The sequence below is a fragment of the Gymnoscopelus braueri genome (assembly GCF_963280865.1).
Source record: "Gymnoscopelus braueri genome assembly, chromosome: 7".
Lineage (NCBI taxonomy): Eukaryota > Metazoa > Chordata > Actinopteri > Myctophiformes > Myctophidae > Gymnoscopelus > Gymnoscopelus braueri.
This window is the reverse complement of record NC_137608.1, coordinates 48,819,385-48,836,919: the sequence shown is the minus strand read 5'-3', so window position 1 is coordinate 48,836,919 and position 17,535 is coordinate 48,819,385. Positions and strand designations below refer to the sequence as shown.

The window sequence follows — 17,535 nt, the reverse complement described above, 5'->3', positions numbered from 1 at the left end:
CAGGAATGAGACAAAAACTAAACAATCGCCATGAATTCAAGGCTTCATGGGGTTTAATTGATAGAAAATACGTCATTTTTGGGGTGAACTACTCTTTTAAGTGTTTAAGAGGATCTGAAATGTTTCTCAGCAGATTAAGTAATGTTTTATAATCATTATCAGATCAATATTAACACCATTAATCATCTCTGAATAGAATCATGTGATTTCATGTTAAAGTTTATGAGGTGATGAGTGTTGAGTGCTGCTCTGAGATCAGCTCACCTCTCTTGTTCAGAACAGCAGAGTAGTAGATCTCAATGTTGGGTTTGCAGTATGCCTCTCGTTGTGCTCTGCTCACAGCCAGTCTTGTAGGATCTTTATTGAGGCGCTCTGCGTTCTTCACACCAAGCTCAGTGTATCCAACAAACTGATCTACTCTACTGTCCCACCTGAGGAACTCATCACCATCGAAATTCCATGAGTATATGTACTGTATGTCCTTCAGCTCACTGGAGTTAAACACACAGCGGGAAGCCTGATAGAGCATATATCCATCTGGAAATAGACAATCAAAAATGTCATTAATGTTCAGTTTTATTATCATCTGTATCATATCAACACTAGGCTAACTGCCCACCATCGGCCAAATATGTCACTGCATAAAGTCTAAATTAGGTTCAGGATGTGAAATCTGGCATTAAAATGTGTTGAATGTATATTGAATATCTTAAATACAATGAGATTGAGCTACCAGTTACGTTTTTTCTCTCCATGTGTCCAGATGTCTAGCATGGCTGAGTAAACAAAGACTCTGTCTGTCTGCCTGTCTGTCTGCCTGTCTGCCTGTCTGCCTGTCTGCCTGTCTGTCTGTCTGTCTGTCTGTCTGTCTGTCAGACCCCATCATGTATTTTCAGGATAACCCCTTTCTTTGTACCTTTCTTTGTACCTGATCTGCTATTTGAAAATAGCAGATCTACAAGCCCGTACGAGCTTGTAGATCTGCTATTTTCAAACATTTTAGTACTTTTATTTTTGGTACTTTAAGTAAATATTGATGCCAATACTTTTGTACTTTCACTCAAGTAAATTTTGAATTCCGGACTTTTACTTGTAACAGAGTACTTCATACTTCATTGATACTTTTACTTAAGTAAAACATTTGAGTATTTTTCCCACCAATGACAAGGTAAATCAAGGTAAGTCACATAAGTAGAGAGAGTAGAGAGAACAATGTAGAGCCTCAAAGAAACTATAGGATACCAAGTCAAACATTATAACAATCAGCTGAGTTATATTAAACAAATAAAGGTCATTGTTTATACTGTAATTAAAGCCTATTTTGGGAGGTCCCCAGTTAAATAGGATTATGTTTTGCAATATAGAGAAGTACTCTGTTACAATTAAAAGTCCGGAATTCAAAATGTACTTGAATAAAAGGACAAAAGTATTTGCATCAAAATGTACTTAAAGTACCAAAATTAAAAATACTCATTATACAAAATGTCCCGTTTCAAGTTTTGAAATGTATACAAATCTTTTGAAAATAGCAGATCTACAAGCTCACAATGCATCAAATCGTGATTAGTGACGCATTGTGAGCTTGTAGATCGGCTATTTTCAAATGGCCTATAGGGCTGAAGTGGTTACTGTATGTTTTGTAATGATAATCAAAATCTACAAAGTAACTAGTAACTAAAGTTTTCAAATAATTGTAGTGGAGTAAAAGTACAATATTGGCCTCTGAGATGTAGTGGAGTAGAAGTAAAAGTATTGGAAATTGGAAATACTTGAGTAAAGTACAAATGCCTCAAAATTGTACTTAAGTAGGCTACAGTACTTGAGTACACCTGACCTCTGTAATTTAATTCATGAATCACAGGAACATTTTGATGGTTACTGTTGTATAATCGTATTATCTTGGATTTTGACATGATTCATATGTCTTTTAATTGAAAATCCAAATAAATAAAGTAAAGTGTATCAGATACGCTCAGTGGTCATTGGTCATGGGCCGCGGTAACACGCCGTCCCACCAGTCTTTTGAGCAGGAGCACGCACACGCACATGCATCCATTAAAACAACCCTTAAGTTCACACCTCAACAAAGGCTGCCGACTGCCGGGTGTCACACCAGGTGAATTAACATAGGAATGAGCCTAGATGCATATCAATATTGTCCATTGTGTGACCTGTAGTGTAGGTGTTAAGCCACGTGCGCGTGACCTCTTTAAAATAGTGTCCCACCAGAGATAGATTCACCAAATCAACACTGGATACGCTTCCTCAGACGGTTTTTGGATGGTATACGCTTAAAAAAAAAAAATCTGCACAGTATACTATGTATATAGTGTAACACGGTAGAACACACCACTGCATCTACATAGTTGTACCATCTACACCTCACCTACAGCTCAGGCTGTACAGAGCAGATACTAATGCATAGATTTGTAAAAAATAGATAAAAAATAAGGCACTTTGAGCACATTATTCATGTTTACTAGAAATACATATTATTTAGAAAATATTTCACCATAAATGCTTAATATACATGTTTAAACATTTTCGTTAATGTTAAATATATTCAACCGTTTTAGTTAATAACTATTGTGTTCATAGTATTCATGTACCTTTCACTGGTGGTTTCTTCAAGGCAGTGCGAATGGTGTCCAGGTTGTGTTTGCAGATCGCCTGATTATTCACAGCTCTTCCATAAGCTCCTGGCTGGAAGGTGATATGATCTACAAACGGAGGCTGAGGCTCCACCACCTTCCCTTTGTTGAAGTCTGCGTACGCCATCACTTCACCATCCAGTGACCACATCACCTCTTTATATGGGTCTTTAACTGTGTCTGAACAGCCAATGACTTTAATGTTCTCATGGAACACTGAAAATAAAACAAATATGAAATTAAATTCAACAACAAACTTCTTCACAGTGACAATAACACATAATCATCATGTTAAACATTCATGTTTGCAGTGGTGGAAAAAGTACTCAAATATTTTACTTAAGTAAAAGTATCAATACTGCAATTTAGCACTAGGCTACTCTGTTACAAGTAGAAGTCCGGAATTAAAAATGTACTTTAGTAAAAGTACACAAATAATGCTATAAAAAAATATTTAAAGTACCAAAAGTAAAAGTACTAAAATGTTTGAAAATATCAGATCTACAAGCTCACAACACATCGCGATGGACACGATGTGAGCTTGTAGATCGGCTATTTTCAAATAGCCTAGGTTTAAAATAGGGCTAAAGTGGTTAATGTATTTTTAATAATGTTATAATTTATATCTGCAAAGTAACTAGTAACTAAAGTTTTCAAATAATTGTAGTGGAGTAAAAGTACAATATTTGCCTGTGAGATGTAGTGGAGTAGTAGTAAAAGTACTGGAAATTGGAAATACTCCAGTAAAGATAAAGTATAAGTACCTCAAAATTGTACTTGAGTACAGTACTTTAGTAAATGTAATTAGTTACTATACACCACTGCATGTTTGGTTCTTATATGAAGTGAGAGGTTGGATATTAAAAGTAACTTCCTGTCAAACGTTTTATTCACACTGAAACAGATTCAATTTGTTTGCATTTTATTATGAAAGTAATTCATACAGAATTATTTATTTCATGATGTCACAACAACAGTTCATAACGTCTGTTTTAATGTTTATGTATTTGGACCAACATTCAAGATCCAATACTGTATATACAGGTAGTAAAAGGTGTGTGTGTGTGTGTGTGTGTGTGTGTGTGTGTGTGTGTGTGTGTGTGTGTGTGTGTGTGTGTGTGTGTGTGTGTGTGTGTGTGTGTGTGTGTGTGTGTGTGTGTGTGTGTGTGTGTGTATTGTGCATTGCTCATATTTAATTTTATATAATAACAGTATATATAAATGTATATATTAGATAATAACATAAATATAATGTACTTACTTCCTGGGATGGCTTTGACATGAAGTACAGAGGAGAGGATGAGGAGGGTGGCTGTAATCTTCATCATCACTGATCAAAACAGAACTGAATTTAATAGATGAGAATAAACAGATGAGAATAAACAGATGAGAATAAACAGATGTGAATAAACAGATGAGAATAAACAGATGAGAATAAACAGATCAGAATAAACAGATGTTTACTGAAAGAGAAGTTCTGGAGTCTGAAAGAGAATGATGGAGGATCTGTTCTGTAGTTTAGAAGAATCAGCCAATCAGATTAAAGATATGATGTTACATCATCTGTTTCCAAGAAGACGACAGTCTGGATTATTGCACGTATCATGAACAGTATATAGCTGCTGCTTATGCACCTTATGTCTCATGTACATGCTGTACCTTATGCATCTTATGTCTAACCTCATGTACATACTGTACCTTGTGTCTAACCTCTTATACATACAGTATGCACATATCTTTGTTTAATTCATCTTTTATTCTCTCCTTGCCGCCCCCCCCCCGTCTTCTTTTCTTTCTCTTTCTGAAAATAACTAAAATGGAGCTGCAAAAAAATAATTTCACCCACTTCTTTACACCTTTAACCTGTGATGTGACAATAAAGATGATTCTGATTATGTTGAACAGGAACACAACATTATTTCCAATTCCATAGTGGAAAATAATACCAGTCAGAGTTCCATAGCTTTTGTCTCCCCACCCCGACAAAATCTTGCCCCCCTACTGACAGAGGCTATAATCGCTTGTCTGTACGTGCATGCGTGCGTGCGTGCGTGCGTGCGTGCGTGCGTGCGTGCGTGCGTGCGTGCGTGCGTGCGTGCGTGCGTGCGTGCGTGCGTGTGTGTGTGTGTATGTGTGTTTGTGTGTGTGTGTTCAGCGTCACTGGTAAAATGCTGTTCAGGTTCATTAAACATCAATCCAAGCCTCATTACATCTCACTGCTGAAACCATCAAATGTCTTTAAAAACACACTGGTCATGTGATCAATGTGTGTGTGTGTGTGTGTGTGTGTGTGTGTGTGTGTGTGTGTGTGTGTGTGTGTGTGTGTGTGTGTGTGTGTGTGCGTGTGTGCTTGTGTGCGCGTGTGTGTGTGTGTGTGTGTGTGCGTGTGTGTGTCATTTGTTTGTATTGTGCATCGTTCTTATTTGGTTTTATATAATAACAGTAGATATAAATGTATATATTATATAATAACATAAATATAATGTACTTACTTCCTGGGATTGCTTTGACATGCAGTACAGAGGAGAGGATGAGGAGGGTGGCTGATCAAAACTGAACTGAATTTAATAGATGGGAATTAACAGACGAGAATAAACAGATGAGAATAAACAGATGAGATAAACGGATCAGAATAAACAGATCAGAATAAACAGATCAGAATAAAAAGATCAGAATAAACAGATCAGAATAAACAGATGTTTACTGAAAGAGAAGTTCTGGAGTCTGAAAGAGAATGAAGGAGGACTCGTTCTTTAGTTCAGAAGAATCAGCCAATCAGATTAAAGATATGATGTTACATCATCTGTTTCTGGAAAGAGGACAGTCTGGATTATTTCACTTATCATGAATAGTATAGCTGCTGCTGATGCACCTTATGTCTCCTCATGTACATACTGTACCTTATATGCACCTTATTGTCTAACCTCATGTACATACTGTATGTAAATATCTTTGTTTAATTCATCTTTTATTATCTCCTTGCCCCTCCCCCGTCTTCTTTTCTTTCTCTTTCTGAAAATAACTAAAACGATGGAGCTGCACTAAAAATTATTTCACCCACTTCTTTACACCTTTAACCTGTGATGTAACAATAAAGATTCTGATTCTGTTGAAGAGAAACACAAGAAAGAAAGAAAGAAAGAAAGAAAGAAAGGGGGACAACTTGAATCAGAAAGTAAAATATCTGGGAACTTCACAAGAGAATACCCAAATAAAATGCTGGAGCACTCCACTGGTCTACTCTGCTAATATAATATGTATTATTATGCAGGGTGACAAGGGGGTGTGGTCTCTGAAGACCATATCAAAGATTGTTAATTTAGCAAGATACACAATCTTCATTGGAGCTACTAGAGGCGAAGTAGTACACAAATCCTACAAATGGTGTCCTAAGTAGGCGTGGTTTGCTTCTCCCCTGACCATCCCACCACCCTCCCCCTCCCCTCTCCCTGGCTGACAACGTCATGTGGATGTGTATTTATGTATTTTCTTCATTAAAGAAAATAAATGCTTTACATGTTTGAAAGTGCACTGTTTATTGGCAAAGATGCTTTTAAGAAACCTATGAAATTCCCCCTACAAACACACATGTATTATTCAGTCTTGTTTTATGCTAGATGTGCTCCTGTTTCTGCTCAATGTTAACCATATATAGAGAGATATATGTAATATATGATATATATATGTTTAGCATGAATGTTTAACAAAATGTCATGATTCCCAAATTCCCAATCACTCAGGTTACATCAACAACTTTCCTTGGAGTAATTATCCATGATAGACTAAGCTGGAAAAGCCACATTAGCCATGTCTGTAAAAAAATATCTAAATATGTCGGCATTATTGGCAAATTCCGTAGTTTTGTTCATCATAAGTGTCTCCTAACCCTTTATTATAGTTTAATTTATCCGTATCTTATGTATTGCGATATCATTTGGGGAGCTACTTATCCTTCACATCTAAACAAACTCCATATGTTGCAAAAAAAGATTCTGCAGGATTGCTACGTGTAGTGATTGGTCTGCTCATTCTGCCCCACTTTTCAAACAACTTAATATTTTATCAAATTTTAATTTACATAAATACCAAACCTGTAACTTTATTTTCAAAATACTCCAGATTCATTTTCTTTGCCCTGTAAAGCCTTCTTCCAGTTCAGTGATGTGCACCATTTTAATACAAGACAAGCAAATCATTTACATCTCCCAAAGTTCCTTACTGGTCTGTGTAAATTTTCCATAGGGGGGCTCAGCTATGGAACAAGCTATATTAATATCTCATCGAAGGCTGCTTTGCCAAATCATTTTAAATATAAACTAAAAACCCATTTGATTAATCATAATTATTTAACAACTCCCAGACACATCCACTCTTACACCCACCCACACACACTTGCACCTACACCATTTTATACTAAAATGTATTTTTTCTAGTATTCATACTGTGTATCTATTGTTGTATTTGTATGTTTGTATAATTGTATGTATGTTGCCAAATAATTTATTTTTGGTTTCTATTACTATGTATTTCTTTCTTGTATTTCTTAAGTGAAGTGAGATTAACCTTATAAATCCGAAAGGGTTTTCTAAATCTCACCTGCACATCCAACACAATATTATGCTGTTGCTAAAAATGTGTTGTTTTTAAATGTGCAAATAAATAATAAAAATTAAAATAAAATAAACAAATCATACCCCATCAACCAAGACATTTAATAATGGAAAATTATATTGAGCATTGGAACACACATTGTATTTATTTTTTAATATGTCCATATGATTTCACATACTATATTCTGAATCTCAGTTTATCAGTTTTTAGAGCATCTTATGGGGACAGAGCATAGAGTTAAAATCTAATATAATAATAAAATATAATATAAGGGACAGAGCCCTCTATGTCTCGTCCGTCAGACTGCAGATGGACCGAGATGGACCCTTCAGATATCTTCCCAAATCTCGCGAGAGTGTGTTGCTGGGATAGAGAAAAGTCGATAACAAATTTGATTTTCTCCTCATTTGTGTCACAAAAAAAAAAGCCATTTTAGTATGAAAATCTTGTACATATTGTGTGTCTTGTGACGATTGGGTCCAATATTTAGTTCAGTAACCATGGAGCTAAAGAATGGTTCAGAAGCTGTGTTCATGTTCACTCTTCCATTGGAATCAATAGACTCCAAGCTGCTTCCTGTCTCCTAAAAAGGCGCCCACCTACGTCACGCAGAAACGGGAAGTAAACCGGAGAATGCGACTCTTGCTATTTCCCTCTTGGACCATATTCACATGGCGGCCATTTGCTATTAAGTTAATGAAATGCCACCCCGTTTCTTCAATGCAAAATGCAAAAATGACCACCATGTGAATATGGTCTATTTCCAATTCCATAGTGTAAAATAATACCAGTCCGAGTTCCATAGCTTTTGTCTCCCCCCTCCCCTCCCACAAAATCTTGCCCCCCCCCACTGACAGAGACTGAAATTGTGTGTGTGCGTGTGTGTGTGTGTGTGTGTGTGTGTGTGTGTGTGTGTGTGTGTGTGTGTGTGTGTGTGTGTGTGTGTGTGTGTGTGTGTGTGTGTGTGTGTGTGTGTGTGTGTGTGTGTTTGTGGTTGGTTGAAGCCTCTCACTGGAAACTCCCCAAACTTGTATTTCACTTCCTGATTCACTCAACAGCCAATCAGGATTATTATTTTATTAAACATCAGCAGCTACTAGAGATAGTTGAGAGAGACATGTTGATGTGAACAACCTGACAGACTGACTGTACATTTATTAATTTTTTTGTATTGTTTTATTTGGCTCGCTTTGACAATGTAAACATATTGGAATAGGAAACTGTTGTGTCATTAGACAACACAGGTTTAATTTTGACATCTGCCCAGTGGAAGCAGATGTCGTCAACACTGTTTGAACGGTTTCCTTTTTTTGATGGCGGGGGGGTGAACTCAACGAAAACGTGCACTCCTTTTTCAATCTGACTGGCTTTCCAACCATACTGTAACATAAAATACCAGCAAAGGGGATGTTTTTATACACTGAAAAATCATTGTTTAAAGCAGCACTATGTAACTTTGTAACTACTATATAGCATAGTATGTCCCACAAAATTATAAAATTATATGTTTAGGCAATAACAATCATCCTTCCATAAATGTATAGACTCAGGGGGGTCCCTGCTAGGGGCTTGACTGTATTACTATGTATAGACTCAGGGGGGTCCCTGCTAGGGGCTTGACTGTATTACTATGTACAGACTCAGGGGGGTCCCTGCTAGGGGCTTGACTGTATTACTATGTATAGACTCAGGGGGGTCCCTGCTAGGGGCTTGACTGTATTACTTTGCATTATTGTTAGTATTAGTATGCAATTTAGCAGTAGGCTACTATGTTACAAGTAAAAGTCTGGAATTAAAAATGTACTTTAGTAAAAGTACAAAAATAATGCTATAAACATTTATTTAAAGTACCAACAGTAAAAGTACTAAAATGTTTGAAAATATCAGATCTACAAGCTCACAACACGTCGCGATGGACACGTTGTGAGCTTGTAGATCGGCTATTTTCAAATAGCCTAGGTTTAAAATAGAGCTAAAGTGGTTAATGTATTTTTAATAATGTTATAATTTATATCTGCAAAGTAACTAGTAACTAAAATTTTCAAATAATTGTAGTGGAGTAAAAGTACAATATTTGCCTGTGAGATGTAAGTAGAAGTAAAAGTACTGGCATTTGGAAATACTCCTGTAAAGATAAAGTATAAGTACCTCATAATTGTACAGTACGTAAATGTAATTAGTTACTTTACACCACTGCATGCTTGGTTCTTATATGAAGTGAACGGTTGGATATTAAAAGTAACTTCCTGTCAAACGTTTTATTCACACTGAAACAGATTCAAATGTTTTTTTTGTTTTGTATTTTATTATGAAAGTAATTCATACGGAATGATTTATTTCATGATGTCACAACAACAGTTCCTAACATCTATTTTAATGTTTATGTATTTGGACCAACATTCAAGATTCAATACTGTATATACAGTTAAAAGTCTGTGTGTGTGTGTGTGTGTGTGTGTGTGTGTGTGTGTGTGTGTGTGTGTGTGTGTGTGTGTGTGTGTGTGTGTGTGTGTGTGTGTGTGTGTGTCATTTGTTTGTATTGTGCATTGTTCATATTTAATTTGATATAATAACGGTAGATATAAATGTATATATTATATAATAACAGTAGATATAAATGTATATATTATATAATAACATAAATATAATGTACTTACTTCCTGGGATCGCTTTGACATGAAGTACAGAGGATGAGGAGGGTGGCTGTAATCTTCATCATCACTGATCAAAACTGAACCGAATTTAATAGATGAGAATAAACAGATGAGAATAAACAGATCAGAATAAACAGATGAGAATAAACAGATGAGAATAAAAAGATCAGAATAAACAGATGAGAATAAACAGATGAGAATAAACAGATGAGAATAAACAGATGAGAGAATAAACAGATCAGAATAAACAAAAGAGAATAAACAGATCAGAATAACAGATCAGAACAAACAGATGTTAATAAACAGATCAGAATAAACAGATGAGAATAAACAGATCAGAATAAACAGATCAGAATAAACAGATGTTTACTGAAAGAGAAGTTCTTGAGTCTGAAAGAGAATGAAGGAGGACTTGTAAGATTCAGCCAAAGGTGACATCTTAGGGCGGTTTCAGACTGGATCCGTTTGAATCGAAGCGTTCCCGAGTACGCTTGGCTTCTCCCAGCTGGTCAGCATTCACACTGGCCAAAATCCTTTCGTACTCGACCATTTAATTTAGCAGTAATGGTAAATATGTGCCTCATGGGGGCGCTGTTGACTATGGGGCTTTGGAAGAGAGAATGTCATTCTCAGAAGAAAAGTCACTCTAGAGTGAATAATAAAGTTTGACTGTGTTCCTGACGATGTCTTGAGTTATAATAACAACAGATCAACAATACACAACCAAAGCAGTGTGTGCACTGGTCTTTGAAACCTCGAAATGTAACGTCGTCTGTTAATATGATATTGGCGTCACGGACGCATCCTTGGTATGACGTCACGGACTAACCCTTGGTGTATTTATCCTTATAAATACGTTCGCCACACATGTGTTTTTTGTTTATTATTTTTCACGGCTCGTGCTACTCAAACACTAGCGGGATTATTATTTCTTGTCAACATTCAAGTAGAACAATGAGAAGGTATAACCCAGCTAAAATAATGCGTCATTATAACAAATATAAAAATGATATATGATTAGCAGTCCAGTCTGTCCACTTCCTTCTCTTGGTACGGATGGATTCACACTGCCGCGTTCCGTTCCCGACTCCGCAGCAATCGGACCCGAGACTACCTCCCCAGGTGGTTTCGAGTACGGTACGGTGATGCGTTACGGGGAACGGTTCGCTACGTTCACTGTTACGAACATTCAGGGCATACTCACCCATACTCGCCTATCCCCATAAATGGAGACAAAGTCTGACAGTATAGAATAGCTAGAAAAGGAGATTCCTAAAGCATACCTAGCTCTGACATCAGAACACTCCTTCTAGAAACCCCATATACGGAGATAACCGGAACCATCCAGGACTGACATCGTAGTCCCCGGTTTGGGCATGACAGACATAGCCAGCTCCATATGTGGGAATGCCTGACACCACCTGACATCACCGCCGTGATGTCAGGAGCCACCCTCAGTGGTATAAAACAAGCCGTATGTCAGGGTTGAACTAATCTCATCATCGGCATTAGACCCAGTCTTAACCCTTCCAGAGTGAACAACATAGACCCAATCAGGAATAGCTCATCAGACAATCCAGTGTCCTCGGCGACGCTCGAAGATAATCTTAACTCTCTCCAGAGCAGCAGGAGATTAGCTGGCCTTACAACCCAGTTAATCACGGATGGCATATTCAGGACGACTAGCTGGCCTTACAAACCAGCTAGGCCTTCACAGTGGCTCTTGAGTCCGGTTCTAAACAATCAGCCGATTATAAGTGTTTCAATGGTCCTTCCACCGGAGAGCCGGATTCAGGGCTTACTGTAGGGGCAACAGCTCAGATCACGGAGCCCATCACCTGGCTTGAGCGGCCGTCCCCTCGGGTGACCCGCTCAAGGCAGAGTTCCAGTTCCTCCGCGACCGATCAGGGTTCGGCACGCAGGAGACGCCGCTCGAGGCCTGAACGACGGTCCCATAGGGCGACCCGTTCAAGGCAGAGCTCATCAGCGACCGATCAGAGTTCGGCACGCCCATCACCTGGCTTGAGCGGCCGTCCCCTCGGGTGACCCGCTCAAGGCAGAGTTCCAGTTCCTCCGCGACCGATCAGGGTTCGGCACGCAGGAGACGCCGCTCGAGGCCTGAACGACGGTCCCATAGGGCGACCCGTTCAAGGCAGAGCTCATCAGCGACCGATCAGAGTTCGGCACGCCCATCACCTGGCTTGAGCGGCCGTCCCCTCGGGTGACCCGCTCAAGGCAGAGTTCCAGTTCCTCCGCGACCGATCAGGGTTCGGCACGCAGGAGACGCCGCTCGAGGCCTGAACGACGGTCCCATAGGGCGACCCGTTCAAGGCAGAGCTCATCAGCGACCGATCAGAGTTCGGCACGCCCATCACCTGGCTTGAGCGGCCGTCCCCTCGGGTGACCCGCTCAAGGCAGAGTTCCAGTTCATCCGCGACCGATCAGGGTTCGGCACGCAGGAGACACCGCTCGAGGCCTGAACGACGGTCCCATAGGGCGACCCGTTCAAGGCAGAGCTCATCAGCGACCGATCAGAGTTCGGCACGCAGGGTACGATACTCGAGGCCTGAACGGCGGTCCCATAGGGTGACTCGCTCAAGGCAGAGTTCCAGTTCCTCATGGGGCAGCGGGCTCATCACTACCACATAAATAAACCTCATCTGAATGTCCTCATGGGGCAGCGGGCTCATCACTACCTCAAGTAATGTATGATGGGTCAAAACAGACAAAAACTGAGACACAGGCATAGGCGAGGAAATGTTCTCTGACTTTGGACGTATTCCCACAGGAAATCCGTGGGGCGGCGTATGCCAGAGAACGTTCTTGGATTTTTAACGTATTTCCACGGGAAATCCGTGGGGCAGCTGTTACGAACATTCAGGGCATACTCACCCATACTCGCCTATCCCCATAAATGGAGACAAAGTCTGACAGTATAGAATAGCTAGAAAAGGAGATTCCTAAAGCATACCTAGCTCTGACATCAGAACACTCCTTCTAGAAACCCCATATACGGAGATAACCGGAACCATCCAGGACTGACATCGTAGTCCCCGGTTTGGGCATGACAGACATAGCCAGCTCCATATGTGGAAATGCCTGACACCACCTGACATCACCGCCGTGATGTCAGGAGCCACCCTCAGTGGTATAAAACAAGCCGTATGTCAGGGTTGAACTAATCTCATCATCGGCATTAGACCCAGTCTTAACCCTTCCAGAGTGAACAACATAGACCCAATCAGGAATAGCTCATCAGACAATCCAGTGTCCTCGGCGACGCTCGAAGATAATCTTAACTCTCTCCAGAGCAGCAGGAGATTAGCTGGCCTTACAACCCAGTTAATCACGGATGGCATATTCAGGACGACTAGCCTGCCTTACAAACCAGCTAGGCCTTCACAGTGGCTCTTGAGTCCGGTTCTAAACAATCAGCCGATTATAAGTGTTTCATTCACACTACCACAACATCTGCCATGTGGTCTGGAGTGCGCACCCGGGACCCGAGTGTGAAACGGCTCTTAGAGCGTCAGAGTGTTTAAAGGTACATAGCATACATGCACGCACGCACGCACGCACGCACGCACGCACGCACGCACGCACGCACGCACGCACGCACGCACGCACGCACGCACGCACGCACGCACGCACGCACGCACGCACGCACGCATGCACGCACACACACACACACACACACAGTACACACACACACACACACACACACACACACACACACACACACACACACACATACACACCCATACACACCCATACACACACACCAACGGTGAAGGAAGACATCAACCTGCTCATAAGAAGTAGTTATGGGTTCAGTTTCTTGCGCTCAAGGACACTTCAATATGAAGCCAGGAGGAGTCAGGGCTCAAACCGGGATCCTCTGTAAACTGAACTCACAGACGCTCCTCTAATCCAAGCCTCATTTATCTCACTGATGAAACCATCACGTCATGTGATCAAAGTGTTACTTTACAAAGTGTGTGTGTGTGTGTGTGTGTGCGTGTGTGTGTGTGTGTGTGTGTGTGTGTGTGTGTGTGTGTGTGTGTGTGTGTGTGTGTGTGTGTGTGTGTGTGTGTGTGTGTGTGTGTGTGTGTGTGTGTGTGTGTGTGTGTGTGTTCAGCGTCGCTGGTAAAATGCTGTTCATGTTCATTAAACATCAATCCAAGCCTCATTACATCTCACTATTGAAACCATCAAATGTCTTTAAAAACACACTGGTCATGTGATCAAAGTGTCACATGAGAGGTGTGTGTGTGTGTGTGTGTGTGTGTGTGTGTGTGTGTGTGTGTGTGTGTGTGTGTGTGTGTGTGTGTGTGTGTGTGTGTGTGTGTGTGTGTGTGTGTGTGTGTGTGTGTGTGTGTGCGTACGTGCGTGATTTCATTGTATGCTAATGTCTGTTTATATTGCAGTTTTTTGTCATTTCAGCACTTTTGGTTGACATGGTCATGTTACATGTGCTATAAATAAAGTTTTGGTTGAGTTGAGTTGTTACATAATAATGAAGTAAAACAGTAATCAGTATTGTTACTATCTGCCCATACTCGTTCCCCACAGAGGTCGTTAACTAGAATGATGTCCACACCTGTAACCGGCAACTCCAGCCGCACACCCATGTGAACTTCTCCATTAACCAGCTCTGTAAGGAGAGACATTTCATGCACTGGAACAGGAACAACAAACATCCTCATTCCCTGAAACTAAATGCTCTAACCTGCATCAGTTTCAGTTGTAAAAGGTAACACAGACTCTGGTACAAAAGAATCTAATGATCCACAGTCTGGTAGCACCCTCACTGGCACCTGTTTGTCTCTTCCCATCACCCATACCAAACCATTAGAAATGAATGGCATGTATGCGTCAACAGTGTTAGGCTTCAAAGGGCACCCTCTGCTGTCCTAAGGGCAAAGCCACTGGGCTGAGTGAGTTGGCCAGATTTAACCCATTAAGACCGGGAACGCATCTGTGTCATTTTAAGATTTCTTCTGGCTATTCAAGCATAGCAGATCTACAAGCTCATAGCGTGGCACTCGGTGCCGCGCTATGAGCTTGTAGATAGATATGCAAATAAATAAATAAATAAATCATGAAAGAATGTGCAAATCTTTGAATATATATGTCACAGAGAAATTGCCATTCCAGGGAAATTGAAAAAGGAGCGCTCGCTTTTAGGCGCGGGGCTTCGGCGCAGGGCTTCGGCGCGAGGCGGGGCTTTTCGAGACAGGGTTTTTTACGCGAGGCTCGCGAGGAGGAGTAGGAGGCACGATGCGGGGCTTTGATACGAGGCGGCGCGAGGAGGAGGGGGCGCGAGGTGGGGCTTTGATGCGAGGCGGACCTGGCTTTTGTTGTTCCCCCCACATAGCAACCAGGAAGCTACGCTAGGGGAACGCTGAACACGCGTTCACACGCACACGTGATAATAGTTATTGTCCATGACGGAGGCGCGCCGACTCAGCAGAGCTTGAGGCCAAGGAGGCGCGCCCTCGCGCCTGGAGGCCGTCCGAGTTGTAAACCGATAGTGGGAGAATTCATGGGTTACTATCCACGACGACACACATGTGTGCGTGTGCGTGTGTGCGTGTGCATGTGTGCACATGCACACACGCGTGCGCACACATGCGTTTGCATGTGTGCATGCGTGTGGCTTGCATTGCCCTCTAGTGTTGGTTCTACAGAATTGCCTTGGTGGGTGGTAAAAACAAGCGCTCCTTTTTCAATTTCCCTGGAATGCCAATTTCCCTGTAACATATACATTTTTAACTAAAATATTTGCTTTTAGGGGGTCCCTGGAACATTGACATGAAGAAGTTTGAGAACCACTGATATTATAGCAACATACGTTTTTTGTCTTCTTTTATTTCTCTTTCTGAAAATAACAAGAACGATGGAGCTGCACAAAAAAAGTAATTTCACCCACTTCTTAAAGATGATTCTCATTGTGTGTGTGTGTGTGTGTGTGTGTGTGTGTGTGTGTGTGTGTGTGTGTGTGTGTGTGTGTGTGTGTGTGTGTGTGTGTGTGTGTGTCATTTGTTTATATTGTGCATTGTTCATATTTGGTTCCATATGATAACAGTAGATATAAATGTATATATTATATAATAACAGATAAAAAATGACGACACGGGAATCTATGGAAAAAAAGAACGCCACTTTTCACGTCGGTCGGTGAGTAACGAGACATCAAAGACAACACTTAATTTGTCCGGTATTCTCCTTTAAGTTAATGAAATGCCACCCCGTTTCTTCAATACAAAATGCAAAAATGGCCGCCATGTGAATATGGTCTATTATTTCCAATTACATAGTGTAAAATAATACCAGTCAGAGTTCCATAACTTTTGTCTCCCGCCACCCTCTCCTCCCCCCCCTCCGACAAAATATTGCCCCCCCTACTGACAGAGGCTGAAATCGCTTGTGTGTGTGTGTGTGTGTGTGTGTGTGTGTGTGTGTGTGTGTGTGTGTGTTCAGCGTCGCTGGTAAAATGCTGTTCATGTTCATTAAACATCAATCCAAGCCTCATTACATCTCACTGCTGAAACCATCAAATGTCTTTAAAAACACACTGGTCATGTGATCAAAGTGTGTGTGTGTGTGTGTGTGTGTGTGTGTGTGTGTGTGTGTGTGTGTGTGTGTGTGTGTGTGTGTGTGTGTGTGTGTGTGTGTGTGTGTGTGTGTGTGTGTGTGTGTGTGTGTGTGTGTGTGTGTGTGTGTGTGTGTCATTTGTTTGTTTGTTGGTTTGTATTGTGCATCGTTATTATTTGGTTTAATATAATAACAGTAGATATAAATGTATATATTATATAATAACATAAATATAATGTACTTACTTCCTGGGATCGCTTTGACATGAAGTACAGAGGAGAGGATGAGGAGAGTGGTTGTAATCTTCATCATCACTGATCAAAACTGAACTGAATTTAATAGATGGGAATAAACAGTTAAGAATAAACAGATGAGAATAAACATATCAGAATAAACAGATGTTTTCTGAAAGAGAATGAAGGAGGACTCGTTCTTTAGTTCAGAATAATCAGTCAATCAGATTAAAGATATGATGTTACATCATCTGTTTCTGGAAAGAGGACAGTCTGGATTATTGCACATATCATGAACAGTATAGCTGTTGCTGATGCACCTTATGTCTCCTCATGTACATACTGTACCTTATGCACCTTATGTCTAACCTCATGTACATATTTTATGTAAATATCTTTGTTTAATTCATCTTTTATTCTCTCCTTGCCCCTCCCCCATCTTCTTTTCTTTCTCTTTCTGAAAATAACTAAAACGATGGAGCTGCACAAAAAAATAATTTCACCCACTTCTTTACACCTTTAACCTGTGATGTGACAATAAAGAGTATTCTGATTCTGTTGAAGAGAAACACAAGAAAGAAAGAAAGAAAGAAAGAAAGAAAGAAAGAAAGAAAGAAAGAAAGAAAGAAAGAAAGAAAGAAAGGGGGACAACTTGAATCAGAAAGTAAAATATCTGGTCACTTCAAAAGAGAAAACCCCAATAAAATGCTGGAGCACTCAGGTCTACTCTGCATATATGTATTATATCCTCCCCGTTGCCACCCTGTTTATTCAATGCAAAATGCAAAA

At 40.5% G+C, this 17,535-nt stretch overlaps 1 protein-coding gene across 4 annotated transcripts in view; it reads right to left on the bottom strand.

The window, feature by feature from the left end:
* The window catches only part of LOC308087951 (H-2 class II histocompatibility antigen, E-S beta chain-like), a 61,403-nt gene extending 44,584 nt beyond the window's left edge, over window positions 1-16,819 (bottom strand). For 2 of the 4 annotated variants that reach the window (XM_080432210.1, XM_080432214.1), the window contains exons 1-4: window positions 5,144-5,364; window positions 3,913-3,996; window positions 2,610-2,867; window positions 265-537 (exon numbers count right to left, since the gene is read on the bottom strand). In XM_080432210.1, the coding sequence (XP_080288336.1) occupies window positions 265-537; window positions 2,610-2,867; window positions 3,913-3,979 (598 nt within the window). In that variant the 5' untranslated portion in view covers window positions 3,980-3,996; window positions 5,144-5,364. Of the gene's footprint in view, window positions 1-264; window positions 538-2,609; window positions 2,868-3,912; window positions 3,997-5,143; window positions 5,365-16,758 lie in introns of those variants that run through there. The other 2 variants (XM_080432212.1, XM_080432213.1) reach the window with 2 other exon arrangements.
* Window positions 16,820-17,535: the final 716 nt, after the last annotated feature.